Source organism: Myotis davidii, unplaced genomic scaffold, assembly GCF_000327345.1.
Source record: "Myotis davidii unplaced genomic scaffold, ASM32734v1 scaffold240, whole genome shotgun sequence".
In the NCBI taxonomy this organism is placed as follows: Eukaryota; Metazoa; Chordata; class Mammalia; order Chiroptera; family Vespertilionidae; genus Myotis; species Myotis davidii.
This window is the reverse complement of record NW_006292334.1, coordinates 652,928-677,954: the sequence shown is the minus strand read 5'-3', so window position 1 is coordinate 677,954 and position 25,027 is coordinate 652,928. Positions and strand designations below refer to the sequence as shown.

The following is a 25,027-nucleotide window of genomic DNA, read 5'->3' as shown; positions in this document are numbered from 1 at the left end:
TCCAGAAACTTAAAAGGGGCATCTTCTGTTTGCCTTTCCTCCACAAGTAAACACTAGCTGTGTGTACACAAAGTAGACACAAGTTTGTGTGCATTTTAAACCTACAAAGAGGATGGAATGAATATTAATTACCTCTCCTTCTGGGCCCCAGTCTTTACATCTATAAGATGAAAGAAATAATCCCAGTCTTTCCTACTTCACAGAGTTGTTGTGGTAAAATAAAGAAAAGAATGGGAAGCAGCTTTGAAAATTATAAAGTGCCAGGATCTAGGTAAAATCCAATTTTAACCAATACTGACTATAATACCCAATTCACTGATACTCTTTCTCCATGACCAGACTGAAAGCAATACTATTAATAGTATTGCTTTGATGATACATAAGGAAAATTCCCTTTGAAGGAAAAATCACAAGCTCCTGCCTATGTAGCCATCCACTCACTTTACAAAGTTGAATTTCTTTTGGTATTCAAAAGTGTAAAAAAAAAACTGTAAAAATCTAGCCTATATTAACCAATTAATACACTAAAAGAAGTTTACTGAGACCTGGAGCATCTCAGTGGAACAGGCTGAATAACAAGGCAGGCAGCAGGGGCAGAGACTTCAGACAGGACATTATAATCATGTTAGGAATTTTCAACTTTATCCTAGGAACCATCAGAAGCCACTGAAAAGTTTTGAGCAGTGGCATGATATGAACAGATCTGTGTTTTTCAAAGGTCACCTTGGCTACAGGGTAAAGAATGAATTGGAGAGGAGCCAAAATGGCAACTCTAAAAGATAAATAGAAAGCTTAAACAACCATCAGACAGAAGGTGATGGTGTCATTAACTAAGGTGACAGTAATGGAGGTAGAGAAAAGTAAATGGGCTTAGGAGCCATCTAAGAATTAAATCAAGACTTAATGACGGACACAATACAGGAAACAATAGAGGAAACAATGCTTGGCATTGTGCTAAGTGCTTCACATGTCTTATTTTATTTAAACCACGTAACAACTCCATAACAAGTGTTTAAGAATCAGCTCCATTTTATAAATATGAAGACTGAAACACTAAGGAGATAACTTTTTCAAGGTCAACCAGCTAGGTATTTGGACCCAAGCAGCCTACTTTCTCTAACACTCAGCCAGAGGAAGATGAGTGAGTGAATGCTCCATGACTGAGCAAGGTCAAGCTCATCTGGAGAAGATGCAGACTGTGAGCCAAGATTCTTATGTCCTAGCAGGAAAGTGAACTACAGAAATATTGAGAGGAAGTGATGAATTTTGAAGCTAGCTATTCCTCCTTGGGAAGTTTTGTATCAAGGCAAGAGATTTGATATCTTCATGGATTAGGTGTCTAAGGTATGATAGAGTCAGTTATAGAAAACGGAATCCACTACATTGATTATGATGGTTACTTTTATGTGTCAACTTCACTATGCTATGGAGTGCCAGACATTATTCTGGATTGCCTGTGAAGGCATTTCTGGATGAGATTAACATTTGAATCCACAGACTGAGTAAAGTAGATTGCCCTTCCTAGGGTGGGTGGGCCTCATGAAATCCATCCAAGACCCAAAAGGTACAAAGAGCTGAGTACGAAGGAACTCCTGCATGAGCCACTTCCCTGGTCACAGTAGCAGTTTCAGTGATGTGCTTTATTACCCAAAGAGGGCCAAAGTTAATTCTGAGGCTTTAATTCAAGCTTTTCATTTAGTTATGCACACAACAAATATTTATTAAAAGCCTACTATGAATTCAGGCATTGTTGCAGGAAATGGAGATTTTGTAAATGAAAAATGGGAATATCTCTGTGCCTTTGTGATATATGCAATCTACTGGAGGAGACACTAGAATATGCACAATAACTATGATAAATAAGCTTATATAATATGTTATTGTTAAAAGTAAAGGGAATACAACAAAAGAGGGATATGAAATGTTAATGGAAGGGATGCTGAAATTTGCTCAAGTCAAATAGCTATTGGAAAAGGGTCACCCTTTCCCCTGGACCTGCAGGGACCCATTTCTGCCTCCATGATGAGAGAGCTTGATCGAAAATTAAGCCAAGTCAGGGGAAAGCAGAACCAAGAACTGAAGAGGAACAAGTTCTAATGACTTCATCAGAGCACCTGCAATCAATTGTGCCTCAAGTTTTTGCAGTTGTATGAGGTAATAAATGACCTAATTTTTGTTTGAATTGGGTTTCTGTCACTTGCAACCAAAAGATACCTACCTGACAAATGCCAACACTTTCAGGTATATATAGAAACTTAAAGTATCTTACAATGTATTTTTAAGTGGGGTTCCTGCTGTACTTGGAATGTTGAATAGCTAGAACTCATTTCTAATTAGCAGGATACATTTACATGTAAACACCAAAAATCCTAAAGGCCTTAAAAACAGCATGTTCACTTCCACACATTTAAACATTAAAGTGTGGTTGAGACTCTTCAGATAAGGAACACTTTCTTATAGATTGTACCAAGGTCAATCCTCCAGATTAAGCCATTACAAATTCTAAGTTATCTCACTTTAAAAAGTTTTTACCTGATATGTTTCAGCCATTGTGCATAGAATAGTAGCACTTAGGACATTTTTAAGCATTATTAGAATGGAGAAAATTTCCACCTTACTTTTTGTTGATAGTGTTGGTTATGTTTGAGGGACATGTAGTTAAAGACTGATTCTCATCTTCTCTGAATTGAGAACCATAAGTCCAGTCATTGGCCATCCTACCATTCTGAGGGTTCCAAGTACACTAGAACCATGCTCACTAGTGCTAACTTGAATACTTGATCTGCAACAACATACTAGTACAAGCTGGACAGAAACCCAAAACTATAGTGAAGATTATTTCAATTTAAGATTATAGAAAGCAATGAATAGATTTTAAACTTTCCCAATCCTTCTTCCTCCATTCTTCCCCTCAATTTGATCTTACTTCCTTGCCACCCCTGAATCAAGATAAAATAAAACAAAACACAACAAAACATATACACAAAACAACACAAACAATAAAATCAACAGTTGCTCTCTCTTTTGACACAATGTTCACATATGCAGCAAACTGTTGAGCAGAACTTCTTCCCCAAAACCAACCAAGAAGACCCAAGCAGGGAGCAAAGAAATGGTAAGCACTCCTCTTTGTATGTGAGCCTGGAACACTTAGGGAGGAGACATTTACTCATTTCCTTGGGGCTTATTAAAAGAAGGCTAATCTAACTCTGCCATTTGAACCATCCCTGGACAGACAGACCCCCACCTCAGGCTATATAAGTGACAGAGAGGGGATTAAAAGGGAATCTCAGAGATGGAGGTGAATCATCAGCCTAAGGGACCTGGCCTTTACCATAGAGCAGCAGTTCTCAACCTGTGGGTCGCGACCCCTTTGGGGGTCGAACGACCCTTTAACAGGGGTCACCTAAGACCATCGGAAAACACATATATAATTATATATAGTTTTTGTGAATTAATCACTATGCTTTAATTATGTTCAATTTGTAACAATGAAATTACATCCTGCATATCAGATATTTACATTACGACTCATAACAGGAGCAACATTACAGTTATGAAGTAGCAACGAAAATAATTTTATGGTTGTGTGTCACCATAAAATTATTATGTATTAAAGGGTCGTGGCATTAGGAAGGTTAAGAACCACTGGTCTATATGAAACCAGGAAATGCAGTGGCCATATGGAACAAACCCTCAAGCAGTCAGAGCCAGTGAAGCCAATACATGTAGCGAGTCCCAGAAGTGAGAGACGGAGTCCTAATGGCATCTGGACCCTTAGAGACAGCCATGCCCAAGTCCAGGCGCCTTCTTGCCCATCCTGCAGTTTGAACGAGAAGTGATAAATTTTGGGTTGTGTCTAAGTTTGTTTGCACTGGGTTCCCATCCCTTAAAACCAAATAATTTAAGAGCAGTAAAGCCACATGTAAAAATGCCATGCCATACCCATGGTTTATATTTCTGCCCAAAGGAAGCAGACACAGAAAGGAAGGAAGACCCCTGGTCTAGAAGAAATGAGTAAAGAACAGGAGCAAGAGATGTTCTGGATGTGAAAGAGATAGGACTAAAAATGCTGGATAGGTGGTAAAGAGCAGAGATCTGAAAATATATTGTCAAATATAGAGGAGCTGTTGTAAGATGAAAATGGGCTCTAAAAATTTTCATCTCACATCAAAGAACAGATGATAGGAATGTCCTCACGCTCCATCACTCTTGGGGAAGTAAGGGATCACTCAGAGAGAGGCCCTGATCTCCCTAAAGTGTCTACACGCGGCAGTTAAAGAGGATGAGCTAGTAGAGCTGCTTTCAATCACTACTTTGGCGATGGAACTATTTTCTTCTAATGAAATGTTACATTGACTGCAAATATAGAATAGAGATAAAAGCAATAAATTGATGGAGCAATTTAAACCTTGATTGCTTGACCCCGCCTCAAACACTTCATTGTTTGTGAAACACCTGAAGCTCCCCCCAGAAGCCTTTGGATTTGGGGGAGCACAGTATGGAAACCACTGACCAGGAACACCCTCCTACACACCTGTGTACACCATGCCCACAAGACAGTGCTTTAAGACAGCCTAGACCAGCCGTGGGCAAACTACGGCCCTCGGGCCGGATCCGGCCCGTTTGAAATGAATAAAACTATGGGGAAAAAAAGACCGTACCCTTTTATGTAATGATGTTTACTTTGAATTTTTATTAGTTCACACAACCACTCCATCCATGCTTTTGTTCCGGCCCTCCGGTCCAGTTTAAGAACCCATTGTGGCCCTCGAGTCAAAATGTTTGCCCACCCCTGGCCTAGAACCAGTTGGCAGCTACAGTAACAGTGCCAGGTACAATCATTTTAAAAGCATGGAATTTACATACAGATACTAGGTACTTTTAAAAGTAAGCCATATTTAAACTTATTTCTTTAGACTACTTTGGTCTTATTTATTCCTACCAAATTCTCCTCTTTGTAATGACTGCCCTAGTGCTTTCCCTCAATCATGCCCCCACATACTAGCTTTTCTCAGAAACTTCCATTTATATTTAATGCCCGTATCTTGTAAATTTCTTAAAAAGGACAAAGACAGAACTCCATTCAAGGCCATAAGACTGCTTTTGCTCCTAAGAAACTGTCAGCCAAATTTCTCAGGGAGGAACTAGAAATGAAGTGAGAGACAATGATAAATTTCCCTTCTTAACAATCAATAAAAGCCCCGCCATGCTGTTCAGACTCCCACTGTGGAAGCAAGGGCCGTAATTACATTGTCAAAAATTCAAGTTGCCCAGGCTGACAGCGACCCCTTGAAAAGTGACATGTGATTGGCACTCGGTTTAGAGTGGTGAGCCTGGATTGGCAGACAGAGTGAGGAAGGCAAAAGGCAAGAGTGAAATTTCCTTATTGACTACAACTACCCAAACCCCAGACTGCCCCTCTAGGAGGGATCCTGAGACCCTTTAGTCATATTAAATATCCAGGTGAGTAGTGGACGTGGACAGAACTCCCTGAGCCACTGAACTCCATGAGAGATTCAGAACACGCCCTGCCCCAATCCACTCCCAAACCCAGAGAAAGAGAGAGAGTGCTGCGTGTGGCTGAGTGTTCATGTAAGTGTATGTGTGTGCATGTGCGTGCACATGAATGCATTTTTCTACATTAAAAGAAAAACATGAAATGTGCTTTCAACGCCATCCTTCCTCATGACAGCTGAACAGCAAAGCCTGTTTGCTTAGCGATTTTAATCTATGATAAAAACCAGCCTGAGCGGAAAGGTTACAGGGGTGGCAATGAAGAATGAGACGGGAGGGAGAAGGTGGGGAAAGCTGTATGACTGACCCGCAGACCCATCTGTGTGATTCTCTAGGACCCGAGCTGGAGTTAAATTGGTCTCCATCAGTCAGGCCTCTTACCGTTGCATGCTAGGAATAAAACGCCTGCAAAACGCTTCATTTGCTCAGCAGTGCTCCGCTTCTGGCTAAACTGAGGAGCATGAAAATGATTTCCAAGAAGCCTTTATTTAACCACGCCCGGGAATGGTGGTTATTCACTGCTGGGAAACAGCTGCACCAGGAGAGATTACAATCAAAAGGTGTTCTTCACTAGGTGTGGGAACAGAACAGAAGCTGCCTGGGAATGTGGCTGCCTCGTGATCTCCAAAGCTAAAATCCTTCTCTTGCTTTGAAAAAAAGTAGACAGAAATTAACAAGGAGAGAAATCTCTATGCAGAACTAGCCTCATGCCAAATTTTGAAAGAGAGTTCCCTCACTGGCTCCTCTAAAAGAAAATGAGATCATTGACATTGGATACTCAGTGGGAGGGAAAAAAAAAGAATATAATCAAAATAGCCATGGCTAACACTGCTTGAGTGTTAGCAAGTACCTGATGCTTCCAAGCAGTTCACAAGCAGTAAGTCTAGGGGGTGAAGATTGTGTTTTCCTGCTTTTAGGGAAATTAACTTGCCCAAGGTCACCGCTGATAAGTGGCAGACCTGCACTAATTTATGATTCCAAAACTATTAACCACTAAAAACGGCACTTCTCCAAGTGCAGTCAGTGGGATACTCCACTCAAATCATCCAGAGGGTTCCATTGAAGTGCACTTTCCTGGGTCCCCCTCAGGCCATTGGAGCCAGGCTCTGGGGGTGAGACCCAGAAACCTGCATTGTGGAAACCTCCTGGAGAAAAGTCTTCTAGGCACTAAAGTTGGTGAACCTCCTCACTGATCATCCTGGAAGCTGAGTGAACCCTGGGTCATTAGGGACCTTCTGGGTGCCAAGCTGTGAATCAAGTCGCTCCCTGTTTTGCATACTTGACAACCAAAGAAAATTAGTTTCTCCCCAAAGCCCCAGTGTCAGCAGACCCCACCTCTGGCCCTGGGAAAAGGCCAGCAAAATTACGTAACGATTTTAACTATGATGTACCGCCATGCCGGAGGGGAAATCTGTTTGAGACCTCAGGTGGTGAGGGAGGAAGGCGAAGGGAGAGGATTGATGAATTCTGTCTGTGACTGGATTCTCTGACTGAGACTGTGTAAAGGGAGTTCCTCTCAGCCAGTGGTAAGATCTTTCCCACATCACATTTCTTTCAAATGAGTGAGATGCAGCAGCAGCATGTCAGAGTGGAAAACAGCTTGATTTCACCTGTGTCCGGTGTGCAAGCTCTATGGCTTGGGAGAGATTCCCATCACTCCTATATTGGTGGGGCTTTGGGGGTACAGTTGTTGATGACAACCTAACCCTAGGAATACAGGGAAGATGGGAGCTGGGGGTTATGGGGAAAGGTGGAAGAGCAGGGGAGAAGACAGAAACAGGGGAGCAGGCGAAGAGATGTCTACACTCTCAATATCCTGAGAATCTCAAAACATATTAAAAGCATGTACTTAGCTTCACTTGCCCCCTATTGATTGTAAGAAATGACACTAGGGATTCTCTTAACTTGACATCTATTTAAACATAAAGGCTTAGGAGCACAGGGTACATTTAAAATACAGGCACAAAAAGTGTATTTATTAACTCTTTCACTGAGCCTTCATAATAGTATGTGCAAATGAAAAGCGTTGGGGTAAAAAAGAAAAAAAAGGCAGGGTGAAAGAATTAGGAGAGTTTTCACTCTTCTCCATTTGAATTTCCATTTCTAGCTAGGATTTTGTCCTATGCGTCATAGAGGACAGTGGCTCTCAAACCAGACGATCCCTATTAGGATTCAAGGTCCTTCGGATGGTCTATGGGCTGGTAGGAACAGTGATGGTCTATGGGCTGGTAGGAACAGTGATGTGCCCTCTTCTTCTCCAGCTATGTTTTCTCAGTGGCAAACAGCAACACATTGGGTGGGTTTCCCAAGTAGCTGTTGGACTAAAGTAAACATTTGAAGACAGTGGCTGATGTGTGAATAGATAGAAGACCCTCGTGGATCCTGGGTTACAAGATTAATATAAGCGCTTGCTGATAAAGATAGGAGAAAAAAGTCCTCCTTATTTTGAATGTCTATCCAAGGTAGTTATGGGTTTTTCAAACCTGATAAAATGTATCCCCCGTGCCTAGCACTCTGGCTGATCCATAGTCAACACTTAGTGGATACTTAACAAAAAATATTGATTTTGCTTCCTCTCCAAGGAAGCCTTGAGACAATGATTGAGGCTCACTGTAATAGACAGGGCTTGACAGAACAAAATGGCAGACTCCTCAGCATAGCTAAATGCCCATATCTAGAATTATTATTCCGTGACAGAGAATGGGGTTTTATTTGGTTATGCCAGCCCAGGAATGACAATGCAGACAAGATCATGTTTCCTAGAGACTGGCCACTATCTGGAGATCATATTTTTCATCTGCCTTTGGCTCATGCTATGTAACCCAAAGTATATAAGTATCCACTAAAAGATAATTACAACTCATCCTATATAATAAAGAGCTAATATGCAAATGGTTGTCATGCCCTTGTGCCCTCATGCCCTCGCCTGGGCATGAGGCTGCTCCCCCTGCCTGGAGGGGCTTGAAAGGGGTCCTGAGGCTGTGCCCCAGCTCCGGTGCTGGGGCCAGGGGACCTGAGGATGTGCCCCCCGGCCCTGCAGTGCTTGACTGGGGTGGGGCCGGCCAGGTCTGGGCCTTGCGTGATTTTGAGGTGCAAGCAGGTGGGTGGGGACTTGACTCTGGGTCCCATGGCACACCCCAGGCTCTGACAAGAGGGAGATTTTCATACACATTTTACTAATTTTCTTTCATCTCTGACACTTCTATTCTAGAGAAAGGCCAAGTAGCAATATTAAAATATTTCCTCTAATTAATTCCCTTTTAATGTGCATGAATTTTGTGCACCGGGCCACTAGTTATTTTATATTTACATTTTCCAGTTGATATTAAGAATTTTCCTGACACAGTCAGTAATATCCTGAATCTCAAGGAAAATAAAAATGTTCATGTTTCAAAGTGGTAATAATGATCAGAAGGCAAATAAGCCTGGCCAGTGGAGGGCTTAGAAGGGGTCAATGTGGGAAAAGGGGGTACATCTGTATAACTTTCAATAAGAAAGATAAATTTTTAAAAATAAAATAAAAAGAGGAAATTTCCTTCTTTAAAAAAAAAGGCAAATAAAATAGGAGCAGAAACACATTGCAGCCTAATCCCCGTTTTCTCTGAGAAAGACCCAACACATTTGAACCAAAAATCTAAGAGGAACTCTGAACCCGCTTCACAGGAGGTTCAGCCACAACTGTAACAAAATGAAACTGTCTCCATTTAGTTCATGAAGCCATCAGTGTGTACAGCCATCAGTGCGTGTGAAGTAATTGTGTCACTTGGTTTTCACTACATCGGGCTGCAATTACAAACACAAATCTCAGTGGCTTATGACAACCAAGGGTTGTTCCTCACTCACGTACATGAGAGCAGGTCATCTGCAGCTGTGCCCCGGTTGTCATTATTCAGTGTCCAATGCTGAGGACAGGCTATTCTCAAACAGAGAACAAAGGGCAAAGCATTGCAACAGCTCTTAAAACTTCTACTTGTCCCTTGCAGTACATCATATCCGCTCACATTCCATTGATTGAAGCAAGTCCATGGCTAAGGCCACTCTCAGTGGGACAGGGAAGTGTGCTCCATGCACAGGAAGGCACTGAAAGCCATCTGACCGTGGGAAGAGGTGTATCATCCTCTTACAGAAAGGGGAGCAAATCATGGAGAATGATAGTGTCCTCTGCCACAGGAATCATGACAGTTAATATTCCTCACTTAAGGAAGTAGAGCCCGCATTCTAACTTTGTCACCTCAGCAACTAATAACCAAAGATTATAAGTAGTTTAATAATTTTCTCCATTGCCCCCACATTGGCTAGACAAAGCCCTTCCTCATTTCCTCTGGTCAGCTGTCCTACTCACCATGCAAGGAAAGAGTTCCATTCCTCACAGCCAGGAACTTGACTCCATATGGAAAAAAGCGGGTAGAGTGGAAACTCCCATACAGTGTGATCTCAGCTTGGCCTTGGAAGGGCTTGTCCTCAGATCCAATCCGGAGCTCTCCACCATCAGAAACAAGGATGGAGTGCGCCCTGAGCTCAATGGTTCCTTGATCCATGAAAATCAGCTTGCCTCCTAATGGCCAAAAAAGAAGCTTTTCAGTCTTGTTGACAATTCCAATGTTTGATGAAATCCTCTGTGTTTATATTCTCTTGTAGAAGCACAATTGAGTGTATCAAACACCCAGGCCCAGAAGCACTGTATTATCAAGCCAGTTTAGATTAGTTATCACTATTCATTGCTCCTTTATTTATATTATTTTTAATAACAATAGCCTAAATGTCCAGCAATTTAGGACTGCTTAAATAGGTCATGAGAAAGTCATCATTTTTACCATTTAGCAGCAGATAAAAGCAGCAGATAAAAATTCAGTTAAAACCCTGCCAGGGTATCTGTGTGGTTAGAGCATCAGCCCACACAACAAAGGTTCCTGTGTTCAATTCCTAATCCAGGGCATGTGCATGGGTTGTAGGCTCCAACCCCGGCCAGAGCAGGGCATGTGCAGGAGGCAACCAATAAATGTGAGAGATGTGTCTCTTTCATATTGATGTTTCTCTCTATCTATCTATCTCCTCCCCTCTTCCCTTCCACTTGCTCTGAAAATCAATGGAAAAAAATATCTTCAGGTAAGGATTTAAAAAAAAAAATCAGTTTAAAAAAAAACTGGGTAACAAGTGAACAGGAAATAGGAATAGAAGAAAATGTGTCAAAATTATAAGAACTGTGGTAAAAGGAAGTGTAATTAGGGCTACCATCCTGACATGTGAAACATTTTAGCTGACCAACAACCACTGTATTTTTCATAATAGACTAATTTCCTGAAGGATTTGCTCTGCTCTATAGAAAAGAGTTGAGTGGGACTGTCTGTCGTGGTGTCCTATCCTACTTAGCCTGAGTCATGTACCCAGACTTCAAAAGGAAATCTGGAGCAAAGGGAAGAGATGACTGGAAATGCTTAGACACCAGTAATTCTACTGGTGATACATAATGAGCCCAAAAAGAGTTCCTACTTTTGAACCCTCATCTGCCAAGCCCCTCCAAAACTCCCGGGATGCCATTACTTCTACACCTGATTTTCCACACTTCCCATCAATTCTGTAAACTACCCAATACCTTCTCAATAAACTTCCTTGATCTATTTGTTTTTGTTCTTAATTTTTTTCCACTTTCCTATGAGTTTGAATTTCCTATGAATTTTCTATGACTTTTATTTTTTTGTTTATTTTGCATTTTAAATTCCACATATAAGTGAAATCATACAATGTTTATGCCTTTTAAAAAGATAGTTGCAATCAAATAACCTTAACTGATACAGATACTGTTTTGCTCTAATATTGAAATTTTCTGTAAAATAGGAAAGTTATCCTATATAATAAAAACCTAATATGCTAAGTGTCCGGTCATTCAGTTGTCTGTTCAACCAATTAAAGCATAATATGCTAATGATATGATAAGACCACTCAACCGCTCACTATGATGTGCACTGACCACCAGGGGGAAGATGTTTTGACTGGTAGATGAGCTTGCTGGTAGGGCCCAGCCAATCGGACTGCGCAAGACAGGCCGGACATGCCTCCAACCTCCCGCATCCCTCCCCAGCCCTGATTGTGCACCGATGGGGTCCCTCAGCCTGGCCTGCACCCTCTTGTAATCCAGGACCCCTAGGCGATGTCAGAGAGCCAGTTTCTGCCTGATCCCACAGGCCAGGCCGAGGGATCCCCCGACCCCAACTGGTGCAGAAATACATGCACCATGCCTCTAGTTTTATAACAAAATGAAATTCATGTACAGAATGGGGGGGAGTACCTCAGCCCAGCCTGCACCCTCTCCAATTGAGGACGCCTTGGAGGATGTCTGACTGCCGGCAGTCGGACATCCCTTTCACAATCTGGGACCACTGGCTCCTAACTGCTCACCTGCCTGCCTGCCTGATCACCCCTAACTGCCTCTGCCTGCCTGCCTGATCTCCCCTAACCGTCCTACCCTGCAGGCCTGGTTGTTCCCAACTGCCCTCCACTGCTGGCCTGATCTCGCCCCCAATGGCCTTCCCTTGCCGGCCTGATCTTGACCCCAATGGCCCTCCCCTGCTGGTCTGATCTCACCCCCAACTGCCCTCCCCTGCAGGCCTGATCTTGCCCGCAACTGCCCTCCTCTGCTGGCCAACTTGATTCTGATTGGTCGGTTTCTATGCCAGTCAGTGTCAAAATCTCTCCCTCCTAGGCAGCCATTGGTTCTTCACAGCACCCACATTTGGTTCTGATTGGTCAGTTCCTATGCCAATCAATGTCAAAAGCTCTGCCTCCTAGGCAGCCATTTGCTCCTCATAGCACCCAGATTCTGTTCTGATTGGTTGGTTCCTATGCCAGTCAGTGTCTCTGGGCCTATCAAGGGGGCCCTGATCAGAAAGGCATTATGATGTGCACTGACCACCAGGGGGAAGATGTTTTGACTGGTAGATGAGCTTGCTGGTAGGGCCCAGCCAATCGGACTGCGCAAGACAGGCCGGACATGCCTCCAACCTCCCGCATCCCTCCCCAGCCCTGATTGTGCACCGATGGGGTCCCTCAGCCTGGCCTGCACCCGGATCAGTCTCTGCTTCTCTCTTCAGGCCTCTCTTTGGCCCTGATTCATAGCCCTCTCAGCAGTCAGTGCTGGGTTGCTACAGGACTGACTTCCAGTTGGTCAAGCCTTGGTCATGACCCTATGTTACGACCCAGGGTTTTTATATATTAGGTTTTTATACATTTGTATATCATGGAAATAAACACTTAGGATATTAAAACATATTTTCATTATTTTAATACTTTCCTTTAAAAGAATTTAAAATTTTTATATTTTAAACAGAATTTTTTCAAAAGTGTCAAAATAATTAATAATTAAACACTTTAACCTGAATGAGCTATTAAATCTATCTCCCACTTTGTAAGTGGTTTGCAAAAGCACTGCACTAGACTCTTCTATCCTCTAAAAGTGGTCAGGGTTGCGACTTTACATGGGGAACACCTGGATCTTCTTTTCTGAACCCCATAACAACTTCCTATCTCACTCAGAATAAATAAAGTCCTTACATTGGGCTACAAAAAGCCCCTTTTGATTTGCTACCCCATCTCTGATACCCCCGTATCATCATCTTTTAAAACTTACTTTGTGATTCATCTGTTGCAAACACACTGGCCTGCTTGTTGGTTCTCAAATAAGTCAGGCTTGTGCATATGTTCTTCCTGCACCTGGAATGTTCTTCTGCAGATACCCATGTGCCTCACTCCCCCTTGTCTCTATTCAAGGGTTAACTTCTCACTAAGGCCTTCCTCTCCAGTCTATGTAAAATAGAATGCCCTTACCTCTGACCCAAATATATTTTTCTTCAGAACACTTAACATGTTTAATGTCTGCCCTCCCCCCACAGGAATGCATGCTCATGAGAGCATTTATCTGCTTTGTTCACGTCTATATCTTTAGTGTCTAGAACAGTGACCAATCAGTAATTAGCACTTAATGTATCATTGCTGAGTAAATCAATAAGTGGTTATATCTTTTTAGAAAATCTTGTTTGTACCTGAATGTATTCCTTTATGGACAAACACACACACACTCCCATTTTCTCAGAAAGGATGTTATTGCATTTAATTTATAAGACCATACATTGTCTTACTGAGCTAAAGATAGGCAAGGATGTGGAGAGGGCCCAGTGTCAGAAATTGCTCAAAATACAGATTCTATTAAAACAAGGAAGGTCCTGGTGAGGGTCAGTGAAGGGAAGACACTCTTCATCTGCCCAAGTCCTAAATCCAAAGTGCCGAATTACTGAGTTAAATTGCTGTTGTTTCCCAGATATGTACTGGAGGAATGAGAGAGAGAGAAGAAGAAGACTAAGATGCCTTCAGTCACTTACTCACTAATGTTTACTCCCATTAGTCCACAGATAGTGATCAATAGACGTTTGACCCAACAGTCAACTGTAGAGGCCCTTTCTTCCCCAATTTTCTGTCTAACATTCCTCTTCAGCTTCCCTCAGCCCCTTTCACCAGCCCTTTTAGTCTTCAATCCTAAAGCCCATACCACACTCCATATGTAAAACAGCCACAGGATGTTTGCTTAGACTCAACCTCTTAAAGTGTTCCTTCTTTTCACAATTAAGAACAACACACCCCACGTAGGTATCCAGTTTTTCTGTCTGAAAAATGTAGAGTTCTTCCCTCAGAAAATTGCAGTGAGATTTCTTGAAATGATGCTTTCAAGGGACCATTGTTCGTCCCTAGTCTTGGCTCAGATCCTAATAGATAATACAGTGGTGTCTACTCCTATCATCACACGCACCTTCACTTCCCGACTATTGCCATTACTGCTCTATTTCCACAGCTGCTCCATCACACTAGTACCACTAGACCACATCCTTCCAACATCCCACTGCTGGTAATCCTGACTTTTCCTTTAAAATATGGAACATAGAGCTTACATATTCTGAGGTAAACTATCCATGAAGCAAGAAACTATCCTTTGGTGATCTGTAGGCATAATGTTACAGTGGTACCACTCTGCTTCCCAGACTTTCAAAGGACCAACTTGGAATTTTGACTTTCATTTCCCTTCTCATTGTCATGATGATGACAAAAATAATCATCAGAAATGCAGTAATAATAATGAATCCTGCTGTGAACAAGAGGGAAAAAATGTGACCTGTGGCACAGGTCATTTTCTTATGTTTACTAAAACCTTTTTTCGCTCACAGCCACATTTGATTAATGTCCCAGCTAATTATCTTTAACTGGTGGACCAAGGATTTGCATGGCAGGACTCCTCCATCATAAATAGTCAGAAAATCTGAACTGAACTTGATGAGCAAGTGGTAGAGGTAGGGTATGGAATCGAGGTTCTTGTACTGACTCCATTGTTGGCCTCTGAATGACCCTCCGGGAGCCCCATAAAATTGCTGGGCCTCAGAGGATTACTCAGTTCCCAAACCTGTCCTATTCAGGGCCTAAGGATGGTCCCTTCTCTCATTGGTGAAGTGGAGAGTAGATGCATGCATTCACTCTAGCTCTGGGACATCTGACATCTACATCTGTAAGAACGCAGTCAGGTGTGTGTTGGACATTGACAGAAACACAAAACCCATGTTTTCCTGACATCACCTCTACTGTAGTGAACTTGGAATTTTGATCAAAAGAGATACAACATGCACAGGCAATGATTCAAATAAGACCACAGGGAAAACAAAGGAGCTAACATTTATTAAGAACCTACCATGCGCCAAAATCTTTAGATACGCTGTCTGAAATGACCTTCAGAATAAGACTATGAGGTCAATATCACCCTCCCTATTTCACAAAACTGGGTGGGCTGCCAGAGAGGCTGTAATTCCTCTTTCAGTCCAGAACTGGCCGAGGAAGCTTCAGCACCTGGGACCACCTGATAGAGACACTCATGCCCTATCTACTTCCGCAAACACTCCCAGGTAGCTCTTTTATTAATTAGGTTTGCTATCAGAGTTACACTTAAGGAAAAACATGTGTTAGCCCAAGTACATTTGCCTATGGCTTGTTTATATATGATTTCTTTTCATTTTGTTAATGTAGATATACCTTGCCTCATTCCAAAAAGGATTTGAGACAGATTACAAGGATTAGTGGGTAAATATATAAACCTGGCCTTTATCCCTTGTACCATCAAGCAAAATATTAAACACACTGAAACAAATCGATAGTCGTTTTAAAGTGTCACGGGAATTAAGAATGACGTTAATGAAGGGAGAAAAGCTCAGCCCAAAGAAAATGAATGATTTGTGTTGGCAACAGTCCGATAAACATGACCAATTAATTAATGTGATCATTGTTATTCTGCGCTACAAAGAATTCCCTCCTCACTTTATCAGTGACAGGTATAAAGAAATCGAGGTAAGTTCAGAAGAGATTTGATAAGGAATTCAGCTATTTTTTATTAAAATAATTGTAAGTGATAACCAAGGTGAAAGCTCCTTGGTGTGAAAGAATGTAAAGTTTAGTTTTAATCTAGCTTAAACACCAGGACCCCAGGTGTTTCATCGTCACACTTTCATTAGCTTAAAATAAATACACAGGGGGTGGGGGGGGGCTGCTTTGAAGGAGAGTCACTGGAGGACGGGAGGGCAGTGGGAAGACTCGAGTTCTCCACTTGATGGAACTCAGATCCATTTCTGAAAGCTGAAATAAAGAGCAAGACTGAAATCAGCCTTTGGCTGTGACCCTTAAATTGCTTGTTATGCTTGTTCATGAAAGCTAAGTATGTCCCACAAGTGACCTTGGGTAATTTTATAAAAATCAATCAACCATCATTATTGTTACTTCCCCTCTAAAATAAATAAATGAACACAACTTTTTACATGTAATCACTTCTTTCCATTAAACCTCTTTCTTATTTCTTTTAAAGGCAAGTAAAGGAGATTTTTAGCAGCTACCTAATGTTTGCAACATACATCAAAACCTGCTTTTGGCTCACCCTACAATTAGCCATCCTCTGTAATACCACAGAAACATTTGTTGTGTGTTTGTGTGCTTTGTAAGAAAAACAAACAACACAGTTTTAGCTATTTTCTCCCTTACAGAAAAATGTAGAGTATAAATATTTTACCATACAATAATAAGACTCTTCCAAAGAGATGGCTATACTTTATATCTTCAATTTTTTCCCTCCATTCTCTTGAATTTGGGCCTTGCCTGACTACTTCACCAGAACTACAAGCACATTGTTGAGTCCAAAGCTCATGCTCACTCCTCGCCTTCCCTGAGTGGCCAGCAGCATTGGACACACTTGGTCACACCTTTCTTGAAACTCCTTCCCCTCCCTTGCCTAGCACTGTGCCTCCAAGTTTTCCTCCTGCCTCCCAAGCCCTGCCCCAGCCTCCTCTACCTGATTCTTCTTGATTATCCCAAATACTGACACGTGGAGTTCCCAATGACTCAGTCCCTTGACTATTTCTCTTATCAACCTTGGTTGTCTGATCTTTTCTTGACGTTTTAAATATCATCATATGCTCATTGCTGATGACTTCCAAATTTGTATCTCCAAAGCCCACCAATGCCCTCAGATAGAGACTCATATACCCAACTGCCTACTCAATATCTCTACTTCGATGTCTTATTGACTTCTCAACGTGGCATATCCAAAACATGATCTCCTCGTCTTGTCACACAGGCCAGCTCACAGTCCTTACCATCTCCATAACTGGCAACTCCATCCGTTCAATTACTCAGTCTGAAAACTCTACAGTCAACTTTCACTCCCTCGCACTTTAAGATCAGTCTTTCAGGAAATTGTGTGCATTCTTTCTTCAATATTCCTATCCAACCACGTCTCACCATGCACATGTCTGTTTCTGGGGTCTGAGTCACTCTCATCTCATCCTCGGGATATTATAACAACCCCCTCGTTTAGCTCCTTGCTTCTGCCCTTGCCCCCACTCCAGGGTCTGCTCTTAAATCAGCACCCAGTGTGATTTTTATTTGTGTAAATCTTATGTCACTGCTTTGTACAAAGTCTCCAATGCTCCCACCACACTCACTGAAAGCCTACCCAACCCTACAGGGCTGGTCCTCTCTCTGGCCCACTCTCTCTCTCTCTACTAATCCCTGGCTCACATCCTCCTGCTGCACTACCTTCTTGTTCCCCTGCCCTCACTGCGTGCAACTCCCCCAATCACCACCGAACTACCTCTCCACCTTCCCTGCTGCATGTTTCTCCAGAAAATCTAACAAAAATTATCATTTGCTTACTTGACTGATTTCCCTATAGAAATAAACTCCATGAGAGCAAGATTTTGGCCTTTTTTGTTCACAGCCATAGCTGCTATCCTTAGAACAGTGCCTGGCATATGGGTAACTTGGTAAGTGCTGATTAAATCCTGTTGAATAATAGGAGTTGCAGTTATAGAAGTGAATGAGGTCTCCCTAGGAGAATATGTAGAGTGAGAGCAGGACAGGGATAAGGGGAACAAGTTGTCAAATATTAATATTTAAAGACTAGAATATGGAAAAGAAGTAGCAGATGCTTGAGTATGAGTCAAAGAGTTGGGTGAATTAGAAGAATCAAAAGGCTGTACAGACATAGAGCAGGAAGAACTCTTAAGAACTGTGTCGCTGATAGACAAAGACGGCAAACCCTTAATGTCATTTTCAGGAGGCTCAGGAGAGAAAGGGTGCACGCTAAGAGTGTGCTTCGTGAGGACACCAATGCCAGCAGAGAAAATGAACCGAGGAGAGGTGCTCCAGTTTTAAACAACAGGAAACCCAGAGATCAGTAAAGGCAAAGCCAGGAAGGGATCCAAGGACCCCAATTAATAGATCAATCTTCATCCCAAACTAGATTATTTCATTTGCTCAAAGCTTGATAAACCTAAAATTTTAGATATAAATTATCTAAATCGATTAGCCTCCATTCAGCTTTTTGTTTCAACCCTAAATAATTCCTTTAAAAGTTAAAAGCCTGTATCTGGTTACTTTTCTGGTCATTAGTAGTCTAATAGATAGGGAAGCCTGTGGAACTCCCTTTCTCTGAGGAATTATAGATCACCATTCCTTCAAGATGGATGGACCCTCCTCCGCCCAGCAGAGTGATCTGGGCACAGTTGGGTACACTGCTGTACCCTACTGCACGGTGCTGCCGTGGAAGTGAGCATCAGGAGGAGGTGAGGAAGAGGGGAGAAGAGTGGCACTAAGGGAAGGCAGCCACAGCCCGAAGCTTGCATCGTGATGGGGATGCACACAGCTTCCTTTGTTGGCAAGATCGGATTAGACTTGCGCCTGATCTACTGGAGCAGAGCCTGGAAGCCTTCGAGGTGGGCTTGTCCCCGGCCAGAGAGGCGGAAAATCAATTTGGCTGGCAAACGAGAGCCCCCAAGAGCTCAGTGCACGCTCCATAATCCTATCCACTAGCAGCTCGGGAAATAGATGCCTGAGCCCTCACATATTCATGGGGGATGTGAGGCATAAATCAGGCTTTAAGGATTGGGGGCAAAGGGAATGGACTCTCTGGCCAGCTACTAATTAATCAAGCACAGAACACCTACACCTAACAACCTGGGAGCCACACACACACAGGCACAGGCGGCGGCTGCTGCTGCTGCTGCTTTTCCTGATTATTTTCTTCATTTCAATTAAAATAGATATCGAATGAAATTTCCCCCTTTAGCTGATGCTGCTTACACATCCCCCCTGTTCTTCCTTTAATTAAAAAACATGCTTATTGCAATACTTGCCAGAATCACTTTAACGGTATTTTAATTGTAATGTCTCTGCCTGATTAAAAAAAGAAAATATGAACTAGAAAGTGTTAGCAAAAATGTTCTCCGAATGCAGGAAAAGAACCGCACACCTCCCGGAATGGCTGCCACATGCTAATTCCTTAATTAGCCTGGCACTGCAGTCAAATGGGCAATGTAGAGGAAAAAACAGATCTGAAATAAAAGCACTGAATCAGAGCCGCAAACAATAGCAGTTGGGAGAACCGTTTTCCTCAGCTCGGATTTCCCTGGCAGGAGGGAGAGCTGCAGCGAATGGAGAATGCCAGGCTCCAGAGAGGCCCATCCAGGGTCTCCAGCCAAGTTTCCACTGTTCCTTGCAAAGGGTTGCATAGCCTTTGGGAAAAGTGTAGCTGGGCTGGCTACACTTCCTAGTTAATTGACTTCCAGTTCCTTTTATTGTGTTAGGCTAGTGGGGTCTCAAACTTGAGCACCCATCCACACCACCTCAGGGTCTTCAAACACCTTTTGAATTAAGAGATTCCTCAAAGAAGTATATCAAACTGTAGGACAGGTCAAAACTGTGATTGGGTCAATGTTAGTTGAACTCGTAAACCCCCAGAGAGGTTTACTGTGAGGCCAAAAAATGTGTCTCTCTAGCAAGTCCTTTGATGCTGCTGCTGATGGGGCCCACACTTTGAGGATCATGGCTCTCAGAAAATTAAGTGATGGCTATAGGTGTCCATAGGCTCATGAAGTTTGCTACCAGCTCACAGGTTGAGAAATGCAAGGTTGGATTAATTCACTTCACCATTCAACCAACAGTAACTGTTGTTTTCCAGCCCTTCTGCTAGGATCTAAGATAAAAACATAAAAAAGGCAGTCTCCACATCCAGGTCACCTTGGAGTTTAACTACTACAGGTGAATAGAAATACCCTAGTTTTAGTGAATTAGCCAACTTTACAGATAACTGAGAAAGAAGATAAAGGTTATGATTAACCTTTTACTTTTTCTATAAAACATAAAACTCAGTAAGTGAACCTTATAAAGGAATTAACTCTATACCAATTATAAAGTGTAAATGTATTTGTGGAAGAGAAATTATAAAGAAATATTTAAAGGAACTCAAATACTGAGATATAAATAAATGCCTTTGTCATTAAAACTATTGTTATCAGTTACTGTTTAACTAAACCTTGATTTCCTCCCCATCTCCAGAAAACCATTACTGCCTTTTACCAACAAAACTTTTGGCATGTAAGTGCTCAAGGCCCTCAGCTGTTCCATGGATTTCTGGAAATTCACTTAAGACCTCAGAAAGAAAGCTAGTATTTGTAGGGAGAGGCAGGAAAGACAAAACAAGACTTTCTCCAAAGTCTGTATCTGGCAGGTAGAAATCTCCCTGGCTACCAAGTTTCTCATTCATTCAAATAATTTCCTTCATTTTATTTATCCAAGTTCAATTAGCACAGACCAAATCACATTTTTGACCAGCCCTACAATTTGATATACTTCTCTGAGCAATTTATTCGAAAGCTTAAGAAAACAGGAGCCAGGTCTTTATTCAAAAGGTTCCAAATATAATTATTCTCTGTATAATATAAATATGATTTTGCTAATAGCATAATGTTTTAGAAATGAAAGGTAATAGTTGTGTCCTCACAGTACTTATTTATTTAGAAAATGATAATTCCTCCTACTCCCCACGAGAATATTATAGCACATAAGAAATAATAGTAATAAAATGCTCATTCTCCACTATATTTTAACCTGCCCAAGAATCCCAGATACAAAAGCATCCCAGATATCTAGCTCCACTCCAAGTCTTAATTAAAAAGTATGTGGGAGTCATTAATTAACAAATGAGGTAGACAGGTAAGGAGAGACCGAGCCCTAAAGGACCTACAAGCCATATTAAGGAGCTTAGACTTGATCTGAAAGGCTAATAGAGAGCCAGTGAAGGGTTTTCAGTAAGGAAGTTGGAAACATTTATCTTTCATTATTGAAAATATTATAGCTTCTGAGCTAGGAAGGGACTGGTCCTTCTCATTAGCATTTTTCATGTTACAATATCAAAGTTGTCAAGACATAAAACTGTAAATTGTCTAATATCTAAATTGTTTAATGTCTGCCTGTCCATCTATTGAAACCATGTTCCTTCTCACAGCAACGGCTTATCTTTCATTTAAGGCTAATCAAGTGTGCCTGGGACTGTTCTCTGGAGGTAAATAATGGAAGTCATTGCCTGATTAAGAGAAATAAGGGGTTTCAGAGTCAACTGTCCCCCACATTACAAAACTTTTGTCTCTGATCTCCTGATACAGAAATAGTAAATGAAATTGGTCACCATCTGAACCAATCCACTAACATTTGAGGATACCAGGAAGGACTCTGATCATAGAGAAATTTATAGCTAACATTTATCTGCCTCTTCAGGTCAGAAATTCATTCATTGGTTTATTCATTCAATAATTATTTGAATACTTGCCATGTGCCTAGAGATATAATGGTCCTGGCAATGGAAAGGTAAGCAAAGGCAGACCTGGCTCCTGCTTTCTTAAGCTTGTAGCCAAATTTGCACCTTGCCAAAAAAGATACAGTGAAGGAAAAAACACATACCCTAATATTAAATTTATAAATAATTGTTATAAAAATTATTCAAGTTCTTAGCTGATTAAAAATTCTATCAATGATACACTTAGCTTTGGACATAGGCAAAAATCACTTCTCATAAAATAATTAACAGTAACTTGTCACCAAGAAAAGACTGACACATAGACACACACAAGGTAAAAGGATTAAGGGTAAGTTTCAAAAAAACTCAGGTTAATCCTTATGGATGCTAACTTCTTGGTCAGGCTTCTCCTTAGAAGGTGCCCAGCCCCTTCTGAAGCACCAGGCTTGAAAATATAAGAAAGTTTACTAACTCCTTTACTGTACTTCCTCCACAAACAAATACATTAACATCTGTAGAGTTTCAGACAAGCCACTCTCTTCCTATAGAGGGAAGAGAGTCAACACCATTTCCATTTTGTGCATTGATTTGAGGACTAGAGCCTTGCCCAAAGCCACAGGAGAGTCTGTAGCTGCCTCAAATATGAACTCAGGCCCCAAGTTCGTTGACCAAACTGCAGTGAGTCAACCTTGTTACACTGTCTGTACATAATCATCCCATCCCCTGCCTTGAAGGGTAGCTGTGGTTCAGCTGAGAGAGGAAGCCACTCCATCTCCTTTCACAGCCCACTTACAGATAAATTATTTTAACTTGCCTATTTGTGACAAATTTGACCAGCCCACAAGACATGCTGAGCATGACATTATGTAGTTACGAGAGAAATATTAATGTAGATTATTTTATTTTTTATCAAAACTCCAGCCTGACTTTAGATGGGTTTCCTTTAAATCCATACACTGGTAGCTGTTAAGTCTTATACCTATAGGCATAAGGTAATCTGCCCAGAGACTCACACAGACCTGATTCCAAACAGCACCCCTACATAATATTCTAGGGAAGTCCTATCTCATAGCACACCAGCTCATTGCAAGCATGCACCCACTGAAACTGGGGCTGATTGAGTGCTGACTGGAAGGGACCATGTGTATAATCTATTGGATCAAAACAGCTATGCTGGGCACAGCACTTAATACCTCACTCTGGCCCTGGCCAGTGTGGCTCAGTTGCTGAGTGTCATCCCATGTACTGCAAGGTTGCTGGTTCAGTTAGATTCCCAATCAGGGCACATGCTCCAGTTTCTGGTTCGACCAGAGGTAGCCAATCAATGTTTCTCTCTCATCAATGTTTCTATTTCTCTCTCTCCCTTCTTCTCACTCTAAAATCAATAAAAACAAATTTTTAAAAATACCTCACTCTGAAATCCTCAAGCCCTTTCCAAGAATGAAGAAATTCTACATGTGCTGGGGTCCAACCCCAACAGGTCCAGGGGTCCCCAAAGGTGTGGACAGAGTCGGCGAAAAAGGAATGACACGGAGACAGCGTTCAGTTGATCAGCAGCCTTGCAAGGATCTGTAGCCACAATCTCCAGCCAAGTTCTGTTTAGGATCTCCAGCCAGGTTCTGTCCAGGTTCTCCAGCCAGGTTCAATCACCAGGTTCTAGTCAGGTTCTCTTGCCATGTTCTATCCAGGTTCTGTAGGCAAGTTCTGTCTCTAGGGTCTTCAGCCAGGTTTTCTCGCTAGGGTCTGTCTCTAGGTTCTGTCTCTAAGTGCTGTGTCTAGGTTCTGTGTCCTGTTGTCTTGTTACATCTGTATTTATACCAGTTGATTCCAATCCTATCAATCTCTATTCCAAAGGTTAGGGCCTTTCTTATCTCCATTCCAGGGAGTAAAGATTATGTAGCTTAAGTGTGATTGTTCATAGTTAAAGTGATTAATTACCCGCCTGGCACTTAGTTAAGGGGTTTTATTCCCTCCCTAACTTCAGGGGAAAATCCCTACCTGGGGAAACAACCTTTCTCAGAGAGGTGACCTTGGTTAAAACACATAGTGCAGAGAAGGTGAGCAAACATATTAAGAACAGTATGCCATATATGCCAGGTCCCTTGAAACAGCAAGGATGGACCCGCTCCCGGCCTACATGGAACTTGGGAGTGGGTCAGAGAGAAGATACCTCATCTCAACAAGCCAAGAATACGCATTTGTACGCCACTGAAATCCTAAAAATAACAGACTAACAAGATCTGAGTGTCTTCAAAATAAAAATTGGAGAAAATGAGACCATATTCCAAACAGCACCAGAGAAACACATTTCCAAGGAGTCAAAATAGCAAGGAGAATGGAGGCAAGCCAATGGATAGACTCAGCTACTTCCTCCTCTGTGTCCTTCCTTCTCTTGCCACAGAAAGAAAAATACTTCAATATGCATTTTGAAGATAACAGAGGCAAAAGCAATCCAAGGACTTCATTACCCAGCTAATTCTTTCAATAACCCAGTTAGCTTTGTATGTAGAAGCAGCCACTATCTGTAAATAAAATTGCAACTTAGGCCTGATAGCCAGCCATCTCTTCTGTTATCCCCATCAGTCAGAAAATAAAAAGAAAAAACTAACATAAATTGAGTGCTTACTCTGGACTAGGTCCTATGCTAAGAGCTTTACAAATATTGCCTCATTTAATACTCAAAACATCCATATGAGTTGAACAATACATTGTAGTCTTGTCACGCAGTAGCAAACAATAAATGTTAGCCATCTTAGTCACTACTGCTGTCATTACATGAGGCATGACCCTAATGGGGCAAAATCCGAGGTTTATGCAGGCTATGCAACTTGCCAAGGTCATAGGCAGGTAAGGGACAGAGCCCAGATTCAGACTCAGTTCTTTTTGACACAAAAGCCTGCCAAGCATTTAAGTGCTTTGGTGTACACCAGTAGACCAAGAAATAGAAAAATCACATTAAAGGAAACCAGTACACCATTAAGCAGCAACAGAGACTGGGAACAAGTTTCTGTGAAGTATTTTAAAGTGATGGCATCGTAATTAATAAGAAACTACAAAATGCCTTCCTTTTGAAAGCCCAGCGCCAAGGGAAGAGGCGTTTCTAGGGTTTATGCTCCCTAATTGGCCCTTTCTTAATCATTATCTCTAGACCACGTCATGTCAAGTTGCTTGACCACCAGAATAGAGATTCATTGCTTCATTATGAAAATATGAATGCTTCCCCAACTGCAGCCACAAGCCCAGGATGCATAATGTCTCTGATATGAGGGCAACATGCCTTCTTTGTTATTATGGCTCATCATAATTACTTGGAATAAAATAATAAATTTTAATTCAGCGATGCCTCTGGCCGTTGGGCATCTT

The 25,027-nt window shown here is 41.8% G+C and overlaps 1 protein-coding gene across 1 annotated transcript in view; it reads right to left on the bottom strand.

The window, feature by feature from the left end:
• Positions 1 to 25,027, bottom strand: part of PKHD1 (polycystic kidney and hepatic disease 1 (autosomal recessive)) — a 406,355-nt gene that overhangs the window by 253,602 nt on the left and 127,726 nt on the right. The window contains exon 38 of the mRNA XM_006765722.1: positions 9,860 to 10,072. Coding sequence (XP_006765785.1) covers positions 9,860 to 10,072 — 213 coding nt within the window. The remainder of the gene's footprint in view (positions 1 to 9,859; positions 10,073 to 25,027) is intronic.